Source organism: Anomaloglossus baeobatrachus, chromosome 7, assembly GCF_048569485.1.
Source record: "Anomaloglossus baeobatrachus isolate aAnoBae1 chromosome 7, aAnoBae1.hap1, whole genome shotgun sequence".
In the NCBI taxonomy this organism is placed as follows: Eukaryota; Metazoa; Chordata; class Amphibia; order Anura; family Aromobatidae; genus Anomaloglossus; species Anomaloglossus baeobatrachus.
The window spans coordinates 292,434,721-292,450,377 of NC_134359.1; the positions used below are offsets into that span (position 1 = coordinate 292,434,721).

Here is a 15,657-nt window from a genome sequence, read left to right on the forward strand (position 1 = left end):
CACGATTCCCCCCCACCGTCACGATGCGAGCGAGCGCCGCAGGTACAAAAGGTCAAATGTCACCCATCACCAGAGACAAAGATGGCGGCCGACTCTCTGTACCAGCCGGGGAGATATATATGTGTGTAATTCTAACGCTGATTTGAGGTGCCTGGCCCTTTAAATGGATGCGCACAGCGATGGCGGTTTTGGCCGCAGAGTTGCTATTTTCAGTTTTTTCTCGGCAGAAGTGAATTTTTAATGGGTTTCCAGCTGGAAATAGCCGCGGTTATTATAATCCGGGGACACGGGGGACAGGTCTTGCGGCCGCGGCGCTCCCACGGGGCGCAGCCAGCGCATACACAATTGATATCCAGGTAGAAGTATCACACCCGCCAGCCACCCGGGGAATTGTCACAGGCGGGAGGTGAAGTGTGGGGGAGGGGCGCTGACAGCATCAGGACCGCTATTTATAGCATCCGCCATCGCACACGGATCTATTTATAGAAACAGTAAGTGGGTCCCTGATGACAGGCGGCGTCTTATACCGGCCCCCTCCGCTCCGCCGCTCATTCACAACCTTCACCGGGGTCCTAATGAATCAGGAGGGGGGGTTCTTGCCTGACATTGATTTTCTCTAGGGCGCCCGGGTCACGGTAAAAATAGAAAACTATCAATTCTCGCCCTCTTCCCCCCATTGATGGCGCGGAGGGAGGGGTCCGCTCCCAGGATTAATTACATGTCATCTGCATGAGTGTAATCAATACATGGCGCTAATGGGGGCGCGCGGGGGGCGTAAGAAGAAGTCACCAATATCCAGCTCGAAAGGGACTGATATAGAAATATATACTGTATATATACTAAAAGGAGAAAAGTATGTGCACCCTCCACATCACCAGCCATCCTCAATTCTGCCCCTTCATCCAGAAGACCATTTCTGAGCCCAATACTGATGTTGGGGGAGGACGGGCTCACCGTCTCTGTACTACGATGGGGCTGACAAGCTCTGTGTGGCCGACATGTTCTTCCCTCTCTATGGAATTGTGCTTGGTGATGTATGGCTCGGCATTGTGCTTGGTGATGTACGGCTCGGCATTGTGCTTGGTGATGTATGGCTCAGCATTGTGCTTGGTGATGTACGGCTCGGCATTGTGCTTGGTGATGTACGGCTCAGCATTGTGCTTGGTGATGTATGGCTTGGCATTGTGCTTGGTGATGTACGGCTCGGCATTGTGCTTGGTGATGTACGGCTCGGCATTGTGCTTGGTGATGTATGGCTTGGCATTGTGCTTGGTGATGTACGGCTCGGCATTGTGCTTGGTGATGTATGGCTCAGCATTGTGCTTGGTGATGTATGGCTCGGCATTGTGCTTGGTGATGTACGGCTCAGCATTGTGCTTGGTGATGTATGGCTCGGCATTGTGCTTGGTGATGTACGGCTCGGCATTGTGCTTGGTGATGTATGGCTCGGCATTGTGCTTGGTGATGTATGGCTCGGCATTGTGCTTGGTGATGTACGGCTCGGCATTGTGCTTGGTGATGTACGGCTCGGCATTGTGCTTGGTGATGTATGGCTCGGCATTGTGCTTGGTGATGTACGGCTCGGCATTGTGCTTGGTGATGTACGGCTCAGCATTGTACTTGGTGATGTATGGCTCGGCATTGTGCTTGGTGATGTATGACTCAGCATTGTGCTTGGTGATGTACGGCTCGGCCTTGTGCTTGGTGATGTACGGCTCGGCATTGTGCTTGGTGATGTATGGCTCGGCATTGTGCTTGGTGATGTACGGCTCGGCATTGTGCTTGGTGATGTACGGCTCCGCATTGTGCTTGGTGATGTACGGCTCGGCATTGTGCTTGGTGATGTATGGCTCGGCATTGTGCTTGGTGATGTATGGCTCGGCATTGTGCTTGGTGATGTACGGCTCAGCATTGTGCTTGGTGATGTATGGCATCATAATACCCCATTACAGCTTATGCTCCTGAGCTTCACTTAGGCCTCGGCCCCTTTAAGTGTCCAGTTCACATTGTCCTGGTGCCTTTATTAGGGGCAGGCTCAGTCTCTCCAATATTTCCTTTATTTTTATGACAGATCCTATCATTTGCTCCCTAGCAACACATTACACCTGGTTACAGTCCCTACCAGAAGATGGTTGCTATGGACTTTCTAACAACCAATCAGATTTTAATTCTCATATTTCACAAGCACTTTGGCAAATGAAAGCAGCCACGTGATTGGTTGCCATGGTCTCCCCGTTGTGTGGTATCTGCAGTATTGGTTTTCACCTCTTTTTTTTGTTTTGCAGTAAGTTACCCAGCTGGGCCCGAGCCGTGGTTCCTCGGATGTTCTACGTGTGTGAAAAAGCCTGGAACTACTACCCCTACACGGTGACAGGTACCTCCACCATCACACTGCGCTGGGAGCCAATCACAGCTCAGCTTTCATTTCTAATCCAGCATCAGAGACATGAAAGATGATTTCTGATTGGTTGCTATGGCTCTAATGGCCGCTCTTCTCTCTGCCATCCCGGTGTTGCCGGCGGCCATTTTATATGTATATCTGACTATATCTGTTTTAAAGGGGCATATAATGGTTATTTGTGGGGGGTATAATGTAAAAAATACTAATAAAAATTTGTGGTTACCTATAGCAACCAATTGACGAGCAGTTGCCGTGGGTAACACATGACCCTCACAAGTTTTATTTTTCTCATTTTTTTTATATTAACCCTTCGTCGTCCGGCTCGCCCACCACAGAGTATACGGTAAGATACGGCGAATATCTGAAGAGTTGGTGGTTGCAGCTTTGGATGTGACTGGAGGACGTTATAACGCTCTGTTTTCTCTCCAGTGCTCGTTCCTTCCGAAATTCTCCATCCACATCGAGACCAGATATTCGGACGACTGCGGCGATAACGACAGTGTAGGTGGCGTCCGGACCCCCCCTCCCCATCTCCGCCGCCCCTCATATTGATCCGGGCATCGTCTTCATGGTTTCTTGCAGATCTTCAGCGCGGAGGCAGCAGATGAGGCCCACGAGGTGACGCACCTGGACATCGCATATGACGAGATCCCGGAGCGATACTACAAGAGCACCGAGGTGATCACTGGGAGGAAGGGATGTGTGGCTGATAACAGGGAGCAATAGACTCGGACAGGTGCATATGTTACATTCTACATGTTCTTCCCCTGTGCTTTTGACTTCGGTGCCTCCTGGTGGCCATTAGTGGTATTGCAGATTTTCTTTTCTTGTTTTGGGGGGGTGGGTTGTGGATCGGACGCCCTTTGTTCATTCTTGTAACCAGTCGGTGATACGGCGCCATTGATCTCAGTGTGCTGGGGTCTGAGCGGTATAGGGGTCCGCTTCTCCCATACACCCCCCCCCATATGCCAGACGCCGCACTCCCCCCATAGTGACGGCTCAGAGGCAATCTCGCCCAGATCTCCTCCGTCTTCCACAGCAGAATGTTCTTCTCTTCTGCTTCCATATGTCTCCAAAGAACATTCACCGGAGCCAGGGAACACGACCAAGACTTATCCGGAGAACACAGCGAGACTCCCCCTCTATACAGCCCGCATCTATCCTCTATATATACCCTCTATACAGCCCGCATCTATCCTCCCCCTCTATACAGCCCGCATCTATCCTCCCCCTCTATACAGCCCGCATCTATCCTCTATATATACCCTCTATACAGCCCGCATCTATCCTCTATATATACCCTCTATACAGCCCGCATCTATCCTCCCCCTCTATACAGCCCGCATCTATCCTCTATATATACCCTCTATACAGCCCGCATCTATCCTCTATATATACCCTCTATACAGCCCGCATCTATCCTCCCCCTCTATACAGCCCGCATATATCCTCTATATATACCCTCTATACAGCCCGCATCTATCCTCCCCCTCTATACAGCCCGCATCTATCCTCCCCCTCTATACAGCCCGCATCTATCCTCTATATATACCCTCTATACAGCCCGCATCTATCCTCTATATATACCCTCTATACAGCCCGCATCTATCCTCCCCCTCTATACAGCCCGCATATATCCTCTATATATACCCTCTATACAGCCCGCATCTATCCTCCCCCTCTATACAGCCCGCATATATCCTCTATATATACCCTCTATACAGCCCGTATCTATCCTCTCCTCTATATATACCCTCTATACAGCCGCATCTATCCTCTCCTCTATATATACCCTCTATACAGCCCGCATCTATCCTCTATATATACCCTCTATACAGCCCGCATCTATCCTCTATATATACCCACTATACAGCACGCATCTATCCTCTATATATACCCTCTATACAGCCCGCATCTATCCTCCCCCTCTATACAGCCCGCATCTATCCTCTATATATACCCTCTATACAGCCTGTATCTATCCTTTCCTCTATATATACCCTCTATACAGCCGCATCTATCCTCTCCTCTATATATACCCTCTATACAGCCCGCATCTATCCTCTATATATACCCTCTATACAGCCCGCATCTATCCTCCCCCTCTATAAAGCCCGCATATATCCTCTATATATACCCTCTATACAGCCCGTATCTATCCTCTCCTCTATATATACCCTCTATACAGCCCGCATCTATCCTCTATATATACCCTCTATACAGCCCGCATCTATCCTCCCCCTCTATACAGCCCGCATATATCCTCTATATATACCCTCTATACAGCCCGTATCTATCCTCTCCTCTATATATACCCTCTATACAGCCGCATCTATCCTCTCCTCTATATATACCCTCTATACAGCCCGCATCTATCCTCTATATATACCCTCTATACAGCCCGCATCTATCCTCTATATATACCCTCTATACAGCCGCATCTATCCTCTATATATACCCTCTATACAGCCCGCATATATCCTCTATATATACCCTCTATACAGCCCGCATATATCCTCTATATATACCCTCTATACAGCCCGCATCTATCCTCTATATATACCCTCTATACAGCACGCATCTATCCTCTATATATACCCTCTATACAGCACGCATATATCCTCTCCTCTATATATACCCTCTATACAGCACGCATATATCCTCTCCTCTATATATACCCTTTATACAGCCCGCATCTATCCTCTATATATACCCTCTATACAGCCCGCATCTATCCTCTATATATACCCTCTATACAGCACGCATCTATCCTCTATATATACCCTCTATACAGCACGCATATATCCTCTCCTCTATATATACCCTCTATACAGCACGCATATATCCTCTCCTCTATATATACCCTTTATACAGCCCGCATCTATCCTCTATATATACCCTCTATACAGCCCGCATATATCCTCTATATATACCCTCTATACAGCACGCATATATCCTCTCCTCTATATATACCCTCTATACAGCCCGCATATATCCTCTCCTCTATATATACCCTCTATACAGCCCGCATCTATCCTCTATTTATACCCTCTATACAGCACGCATATCATCTCCTCTATATATACCCTCTATACAGCCCGCATCTATCCTCTATATATACCCTCTATACAGCACACATATATCCTCTCCTCTATATATACCCTCTATACAGCACGCATATATCCTCTATATATACCCTCTATACAGCCCGCATCTATCCTCTATATATACCCTCTATACAGCCCGCATCGATCCTCTATATATACCCTCTATACAGCCCGCATCTATCCTCTATATATATATATATATATATATATATATATATATATATATATATATATATACCCTCTATACAGCACGCATATATCCTCTCCTCTATATATACCCTCTATACAGCACGCATATATCCTCTATATATACCCTCTATACAGCCCGCATCTATCCTCTATATATACCCTCTATACAGCACGCATATCATCTCCTCTATATATACCCTCTATACAGCCCGCATCTATCATCTATATATACCCTCTATACAGCACGCATATATCCTCTCCTCTATATATACCCTCTATACAGCCCGCATCTATCCTCTCCTCTATATATACCCTCTATACAGCCCGCATCTATCCTCTATATATACCCTCTATACAGCCCGCATCTATCCTCTATATATACCCTCTATACAGCCCGCATCTATCCTCTATATATACCCTCTATACAGCCCGCATCTATCCTCTATATATACCCACTATACAGCACGCATCTATCCTCTATATATACCCTCTATACAGCCCGCATCTATCCTCTATATATACCCTCTATACAGCCCGCATCTATCCTCTATATATACCCTCTATACAGCACGCATATATCCTCTCCTCTATATATACCCTCTATACAGCACGCATATATCCTCTATATATACCCTCTATACAGCCCGCATCTATCCTCTATATATACCCTCTATACAGCCCGCATCTATCCTCTATATATACCCTCTATACAGCACGCATCTATCATCTATATATACCCTCTATACAGCACGCATATATCCTCTCCTCTATATATACCCTCTATACAGCCCGCATCTATCCTCTATATATACCCTCTATACAGCCCGCATCTATCCTCTATATATACCCTCTATACAGCACACATCTATCCTCTATATATACCCTCTATACACCCCGCATCTATCCTCTATATATACCCTCTATACAGCCCGTCTATATCCTCTATATATACCCTATATACAGCACGCATCTATCCTATATATATATATATATATATATATATTATATACCCTCTATACAGCACACATCTATCCTCTCATATATATATATTTTATATACTCCCCTGTATGAATAATCTTTATTAGCAGCATACGTTACAGCTTGACTACCACAATTAATGCCAGAGCTGCTATACTGTGTACATACCACCCCCGTATACAGCAGCCCCCTCTCTGTATAATCCCCCTGTATACATCACCCCCCTCTCTGTATAATCCCCCTGTATACATCAACCCCCTCTCTGTATAATCCCCCTGTATACATCCCCCCCTCTCTGTATAATCCCCCTGTATACATCACCCCCTCTCTGTATAATCCCTCTGTATACATCACCCCCTCTCTGTATAATCCCCCTGTATACATCCCCCCCTCTCTGTATAATCCCCCTGTATACATCACCCCCTCTCTGTATAATCCCTCTGTATACATCACCCCCTCTCTGTATAATCCCCCTGTATACATCATCCCCCCCTCTCTGTATAATCCCCCTGTATACATCACCCCCCTCTCTGTATAATCCCCCTGTATACATCACCCCCTCTCTGTATAATCCCTCTGTATACATCACCCCCTCTCTGTATAATCCCCCTGTATACATCACCCCCTCTCTGTATAATCCCTCTGTATACATCACCCCCTCTCTGTATAATCCCCCTGTATACATCACCCCCTCTCTGTATAATCCCCCTGTATACATCACCCCCTCTCTGTATAATCCCCCTGTATACATCACCCCCTCTCTGTATAATCCCCCTGTATACATCACCCCCCCTCTCTGTATAATCCCTCTGTATACATCACCCCCTCTCTGTATAATCCCCCTGTATACATCACCCCCTCTCTGTATAATCCCCCTGCATACATCACCCCCTCTCTGTATAATCCCACTGTATACATCACCCCCCTCTCTGTATAATCCCCCTGTATACATCACCCCCCTCTCTGTATAATCCCTCTGTATACATCACCCCCTCTCTGTATAATCCCCCTGTATACATCACCCCCTCTCTGTATAATCCCCCTGCATACATCACCCCCTCTCTGTATAATCCCCCTGTATACATCATTCCCCCCTCTGTATAATCCCCCTGTATACATCATCCCCCCCTCTCTGTATAATCCCCCTGTATACATCCCCCCCTCTCTGTATAATCCCCCGGTATACATCCCCCCCTCTCTGTATAATCCCCCGGTATACATCCCCCCCCTCTCTGTATAATCTCCCTGTATACATCACCCCCTCTCTGTATAATCCCCCTGTATACATCACCCCCCTCTCTGTATAATCCCCCTGTATACATCACCCCCTCTCTGTATAATCCCCCTGTATACATCACCCCCTCTCTGTATAATCCCTCTGTATACATCACCCCCTTCCCTGTATAATCCCCCGGTATACATCCCCCCCCTCTCTGTATAATCCCCCGGTATACATCCCCCCCCTCTCTGTATAATCCCCCTGTATACATCACCCCCTCTCTGTATAATCTCCCTGTATACATCACCCCCCTCTCTGTATAATCCCCCTGTATACATCACCCCCTCTCTGTATAATCCCCCTGTATACATCACCCCCTCTCTGTATAATCCCCCTGTATACATCACCCCCTCTCTGTATAATCCCCCTGTATACATCACCCCCTCTCTGTATAATCCCCCTGTATACATCACCCCCTTCCCTGTATGATCCTCCTTGTATACGTTGCCCCCGCTCGCTTCGAATATCCAGCTCCTGTCACTGAGCGATGTCACCGTGACCCCCATCATCTCCTCTGTTGTAGGATCTCAGGCATTTCGTCTCCAGTAGGACGGGGCGCGGACCCCTGAAGGAGGGATGGAGGTGTGAGGCGCAGCCCATTATGTGCTCCTACAAACTCGTCAATGTCAAGTTTGAAGTGTGGGGTCTCCAGACACGAGTGGAGCAGTTTGTGCACAAGGTGCGTGATCGAGAGGAGGAGAGCGAGGACCGAGACAAGTGAGGGGGACCCGAGGTGTGACCCAAGCAGTGTACACACACATATATATATATATATACTGACTGTACATAGGAGCAGTATTATAGTAGTTATATTCTTGTACATAGGGGGCAGTATTATAGTAGTTATATTCTTGTACATAGGGGGCAGTATTATAGTAGTTATATTCCTGTACATAGGAGCAGTATTATAGTAGTTATATTCTTGTACATAGGGGCAGTATTATAGCAGTTATATTCTTGTACATAGGGGCAGTATTATAGTAGTTATATTCTTGTATATAGGGGGCAGTATTATAGTAGATATATTCTTGTACATAGGGGACAGTATTATAGTAGTTATATTCTTGTACATAGGAGCAGTATTATAGTAGTTATATTCTTGTACATAGGGGCAGTATTATAGTAGTTATATTCTTGTACATAGGAGCAGTATTATAGTAGTTATATTCTTGTACATAGGAGCAGTATTATAGTAGTTATATTCTTGTACATAGGAGCAGTATTATAGTAGTTATATTCTTGTACATAGGGGCAGTATTATAGCAGTTATATTCTTGTACATAGGGGCAGTATTATAGTAGTTATATTCTTGTACATAGGGGGCAGTATTATAGTAGTTATATTCTTGTACATAGGGGCAGTATTATAGTGGTTATATTCTTGTATATAGGGGGCAGTATTATAGTAGATATATTCTTGTACATAGGGGCAGTATTATAGTAGTTATATTCTTGTACATAGGAGCAGTATTATAGTAGTTATATTCTTGTACATAGGGGCAGTATTATAGTAGATATATTCTTGTACATAGGAGCAGTATTATAGTAGTTATATTCTTGTACATAGGGGCAGTATTATAGTAGATATATTCTTGTACATAGGAGCAGTATTATAGTAGTTATATTCTTGTACATAGGGGCAGTATTATAGTAGTTATATTCTTGTACATAGGGGCAGTATTATAGTAGTTATATTCTTGTACATAGGGGGCAGTATTATAGTAGTTATATTCTTGTACATAGGAGCAGTATTATAGTAGTTATATTCTTGTATATAGGGGGCAGTATTATAGTAGTTATATTCTTGTACATAGGAGCAGTATTATAGTAGTTATATTCTTGTATATAGGGGGCAGTATTATAGTAGTTATATTCTTGTACATAGGGGCAGTATTATAGTAGTTATATTCTTGTACATAGGGGCAGTATTATAGTAGTTATATTCTTGTATATAGGGGCAGTATTATAGTAGTTATATTCTTGTACATAGGAGCAGTATTATAGTAGTTATATTCTTGTACATAGGGGGCAGTATTATAGTAGTTATATTCTTGTACATAGGGGGCAGTATTATAGTGGTTATATTCCTGTACATAGGGGGCAGTATTATAGTAGTTATATTCTTGTACATAGGGGGCAGTATTATAGTGGTTATATTCCTGTACATAGGGGGCAGTATTATAGTAGTTATATTCTTGTACATAGGGGGCAGTATTATAGTAGTTATATTCTTGTACATAGGGGGCAGTATTATAGTAGTTATATTCTTGTACATAGGGGGCAGTATTATAGTAGTTATATTCTTGTACATAGGGGGCAGTATTATAGTAGTTATATTCTTGTACATAGGGGGCAGTATTATAGTGGTTATATTCCTGTAAATAGGGGGCAGTATTATAGTAGTTATATTCTTGTACATAGGGGCAGTATTATAGTAGTTATATTCTTGTGCATAGGGGGCAGTATTATAGTAGTTATATTCTTGTACATAGGGGGCAGTATTATAGTAGTTATATTCTTGTACATAGGGGGCAGTATTATAGTAGTTATATTCTTGTACATAGGGGGCAGTATTATAGTAGTTATATTCTTGTACATAGGGGCAGTATTATAGTAGTTATATTCTTGTACATAGGGGGCAGTATTATAGTAGTTATATTCTTGTACATAGGGGGCAGTATTATAGTAGTTATATTCTTGTACATAGGGGCAGTATTATAGTAGTTATATTCTTGTACATAGGGGGCAGTATTATAGTGGTTATATTCTTGTATATAGGGGGCAGTATTATAGTAGTTATATTCTTGTATATAGGGGGCAGTATTATAGTGGTTATATTCTTGTACATAGGGCAGTATTATAGTAGTTATATTCTTGTACATAGGGGGCAGTATTATAGTAGTTATATTCTTGTACATAGGGGCAGTATTATAGTAGTTATATTCTTGTATATAGGGGGCAGTATTATAGTGGTTATATTCTTGTACATAGGGCAGTATTATAGTAGTTATATTCTTGTACATAGGGGCAGTATTATAGTAGTTATATTCTTGTACATAGGGGCAGTATTATAGTAGTTATATTCTTGTACATAGGAGCAGTATTATAGTAGTTATATTCTTGTACATAGGGGCAGTATTATAGTAGTTATATTCTTGTACATAGGGGCAGTATTATAGTAGTTATATTCTTGTACATAGGGACAGTATTATAGTAGTTATATTCTTGTACATAGGGGCAGTATTATAGTAGTTATATTCTTGTACATAGGGGGCAGTATTATAGTAGTTATATTCTTGTAAATAGGGGCAGTATTATAGTAGTTATATTCTTGTACATAGGGGGCAGTATATTATGTTCCCTATGTTCTTTTGATTTTGTTTTCTGTCCTCAGGTGATCCGGGATCTGCTGATTGTCGGGCACCGTCAGGCCTTCGCCTGGTTGGATGAGTGGTACGGTAGGTGACCCTTCTCTTGTATATTTTGGTTATTCTCGGAGTGGTCGCCCCCATTTTCTCCGGTCCTCGGTGACTGTTTCGGGGGCTGTAGTTCCGGCAGTCGGAAGCTTATTTCTTCTGATCGGCTCCTTTCTTAGCGTCTGTTATATTGCGGTTTTCGGCTTTTCTTACCGTCTGATGTGTAATGAGCCGGCGCCGGTCGCTGGAGGTGAAATCTTCCGCTCGGAGCCTCTCTGGTTACCGCTTTCTGTAATATCGTTCACGGAGGATGAAATTGAGTGTAAGCTCCGGGGACCAGTCTGTCCATATGTGAGCCGCGGCTGTTATTTGTGTAACACGATTCCCGTTTCCTCTGGGTGACAGCGGAGCGATTCCCAGTATAATGTGTATGAGAGCGATACGTCGGGGGCGCCCCGTAATCCAACATAACCTAATATACGGCCGAGCGCCGCAGAAATAAAACCTAAATCCAATACCGGGTAATATCCTGACGCTTCCGTCATCCCAGATATGGCGACTGGGACTCTGGGGGGATTTGGGGGTATTTTTGAGGTTAAGATCAAACTAGTCCAGTGGCCACATCCATAACTCATGGTGGCCGAACCTGTCCGGCAAATCCGGACTACAGACGTGACCACCTGACCAGGAGCTGGCCACATCCATAGCTCATGGTGGCCGAACCTCTCCGGCAAATTCAGACTACAGCCGTGACCACCTGACCAGGGGCTGGCCATATCCAGTGCTCGTGGTGGCCGAACCTGTCCAGCAAACCTGGACTACCAATGTGACCACCTGACCAGGGGCTGGCCACATCCAGAGCTCATGGTGGCTGAACCTCTTCGGCAAACCTGGACTACCAATTTGACCACCTGAACAGGGGATAACCACATCCATAGCTCATGATGGGCGAACCTCTCCTGTAATCCCGGACTATCAATGTGACCACCTGACCAGGAGCTGGCCACATCCATAGCTCATGGTGACCAAACCTCGCTGGCAAACCCGGACTACCGATATGACCACCTGACCAGGGGCTGGCCACATCCATAACTCATGGTGGCCGAACCTCGCTGGCAAACCCGGACTACTTAAGTGGCCACCTGACCAGGGGCTGGCCACATCCATAGCTCATGGTGACCGAACCTCGCTGGCAAACTCGGACTACCGACATGACCACCTGACCAGGGGCTGGCCACATCCATAGCTCATGGTGACCGAACCTCGCTGGCAAACTCGGACTACCGACATGACCACCTGACCAGGGGCTGGCCACATCCATAGCTCATGGTGGCCATACCTCTCCGTCAAACCTGGACTACTTATGTGGCCACCTGACCAGGGGCTGGCCACATCCATAGCTCATGGTGGCCGAATCTCTCCGGCAAACCCGGACTACCGATGTGACCACGTTGACCAGGGGCTGTAGATATTTTGGGGTGGGGTCTTTTTTGTTCTCTATTAACCGTCCCTCCTTTTTCGTAGGAATGACCATGGCAGAAGTTCGGGAATACGAGAAGGAGACCCAGGCGGCCACAAACGAGAAAATCGGCCCAGTGGCCCCGACCATCACTATCACTCCGGAGAGCCATTTCCCAGCCATTCGCAGCGCCCCGGCCACCCCGATCACCGGCGATCCTCCGGAGTTCCTCACCCTCCCCAAGGATCGACAACGCAAGACCTCGGCGCCAGATACCCTCACCCTGCCCGAACTCCGAGAACGAGCCAACGGCCCGTCCAGCAACCACCTGTCCCCTACGAGCACCGACAGCTGAAGCCCAGGCACGGCCTCCAGCGCTGCTCCCCCACCATAGGGATCACCCATTCCCTACAAACGGAAAAGATTTTTCCAGACAACCCTGTAAGATGGAGAGGACGTGACGACGAACCTTACCGGTGTCGGCTTCTTCAACCTTTCGTGATGAAGTGTCTCATCTGAGCCTAGAGTCAGAAGACGGAGTATGGCGAGCGCCATGTTGCCTCCTGTCAGTCCGGACTTGTATAGATTTTTACTCAGTCTACCCCCCCCCGTCCCTGTATTTATCTCCCCCCTGGTGACATTGGACTGGAGATATATATAAATCTTCAGCAGCGTCGTAGAATGTATCGGCTCCCGGTATCCAATCTCTTATAGAACCTCCATTGATGCCCACGGTTCTACCCACCAGGGGGCACTCATCAGCTCCGCCATAGATTTCCCCCCGACAATCATTGATTCTTGTTGTCCTTCTTTTTGTGCTGTGGTGATATCCGCTACAACTGATCTATGATTATCCGACATTTTTTATTTTGACTTATTTTATCTTTTTATATATATATTTGCGCCTAAAATTCGTCCAAAGAGCGTGACCATAGTCCTAAAGGTCGGCGCCGCTGTCGCTCCCGATAATTCCAGTATTGATGACTTTTATAATATCGATTTTTGGGATGAAGTTTATGAAACGACCCCTTAGCGGCCGAGCTTACGATTCCGGCGCCTTCCGGGGGGGGGGGACAGGTCGCGGTTTTCTGCACCTTCTTGGAATATGTTTTCCACTTCCCTGTAAATAAAGCCTAATTATTGCGTAAGAAAGAGTTCTGCAGATTTTGTAATAGACTCCTCGTTACCAATATCGGCGAGCTCTGCTACTGTCAGTGAATGGAAACTACAAAACAGAGGCAACACAGCTCCAAGAAAGAGCGAGAACCAGGGAAGACCGACCTCCTGTGTACAGCGAGCACGGACTTCAATAAGGTGGGATTTAAAGGGGGTGTCCAGTATGTGATTGGCCACTGCAGTCCTGCCCAGGGCTAAATCTAGGCCAATCACAACACAGCTCTGCATTATGTGATGATCGTTCACCCGGATCCAGTGTTGTATCTCTGTCACCGGCGAGAAAAAAGGATCTGTGATTTATAACTCGCAGAAGGAAGATGTTTATGTGTCATTAAAAATCCATGTCAGCCGGCGGCGGTGATAGCTGCCAGCAAGAATCACGTCACACGCTTCCTGACATACACGGGGCCTGACCCCGGCGTCATCCGCAACGGAAGACGAGACACCAAGACTCAAAGCCCGAGGGACGACCCGAGGGGATATTCTTCACAATTAGGCTGTGAAAACATCTGTACCATAACCTAAAGAATAATGGCTCCCAATATACAGGAATATAACTACTATAATACTGCTCCCTATGTACAAGAATATAAGTACTATAATACTGCTCCTATGTACAAGAATATAACTACTATAATACTGCCTCCTATGTACAAGACTATAACTACTATAATACTGCCCCCTATGTACAAGAATATAAGTACTATAATACTGCCCCTATGTACAAGAATATAACTACTATAATACTGCTCCTATGTACAAGAATATAACTACTATAATACTGCCTCCTATGTACAAGAATATAACTACTATAATTCTGCCCCCTATGTACAAGAATATAACTACTATAATACTGCCCCTATGTACAAGACTATAACTACTATAATACTGCCCCCTATGTACAAGACTATAACTACTATAATACTGCCCCCTATGTACAAGAATATAACTACTATAATACTGCCTCTATGTACAAGAATATAACTACTATAATACTGCTCCTATGTACAAGAATATAACTACTATAATACTGCCCCTATGTACAGGAATATAACTACTATAATACTGCCCCCTAGGTACAAGAATATAACTACTATAATACTGCCCCCTATGTACAGGAATATAACTACTATAATACTGCCCCATATGTACAAGAATATAACTACTATAATACTGCCCCCTATGTACAGGAATATAACTACTATAATACTGCCCCCTATGTACAAGAATATAACTACTATAATACTGCCCCTATGTACAAGAATATAACCACTATACTACTGCCCCTATGTACAAGAATATAACTACTATAATACTGCCCCCTATATACAAGAATATAACTACTATAATACTGCTCCTATATACAAGAATATAACTACTATAATACTGCCCCTATATACAAGAATATAACTACTATAATACTGCCACTATGTAGAAGACTATAACTGCTATAATACTGCCTCTATGTACAAGAATATAACTACTATAATACTGCTCCTATATACAAGAATATAACTACTATAATACTGCCCCTATGTACAAGAATATATCTACTATAATACTGCCCCTATGTACAAGAATATAACTACTATAATACTGCCCCTATGTACAAGAATATAACTACTATAATACTGCCCCTATGTACAAGAATAT

The 15,657-nt window shown here is 44.8% G+C and overlaps 1 protein-coding gene across 1 annotated transcript in view; it reads left to right on the forward strand.

The window, feature by feature from the left end:
- The window catches only part of LOC142246431 (cytoplasmic phosphatidylinositol transfer protein 1-like), a 59,359-nt gene extending 45,402 nt beyond the window's left edge, over positions 1-13,957 (forward strand). The window contains exons 4-10 of the mRNA XM_075319485.1: positions 2,286-2,374; positions 2,737-2,744; positions 2,831-2,902; positions 2,984-3,079; positions 8,478-8,633; positions 11,348-11,411; positions 12,894-13,957. Of these exons, the coding sequence (XP_075175600.1) occupies positions 2,286-2,374; positions 2,737-2,744; positions 2,831-2,902; positions 2,984-3,079; positions 8,478-8,633; positions 11,348-11,411; positions 12,894-13,183 (775 nt within the window). The 3' untranslated portion in view covers positions 13,184-13,957. The remainder of the gene's footprint in view (positions 1-2,285; positions 2,375-2,736; positions 2,745-2,830; positions 2,903-2,983; positions 3,080-8,477; positions 8,634-11,347; positions 11,412-12,893) is intronic.
- Positions 13,958-15,657: the final 1,700 nt, after the last annotated feature.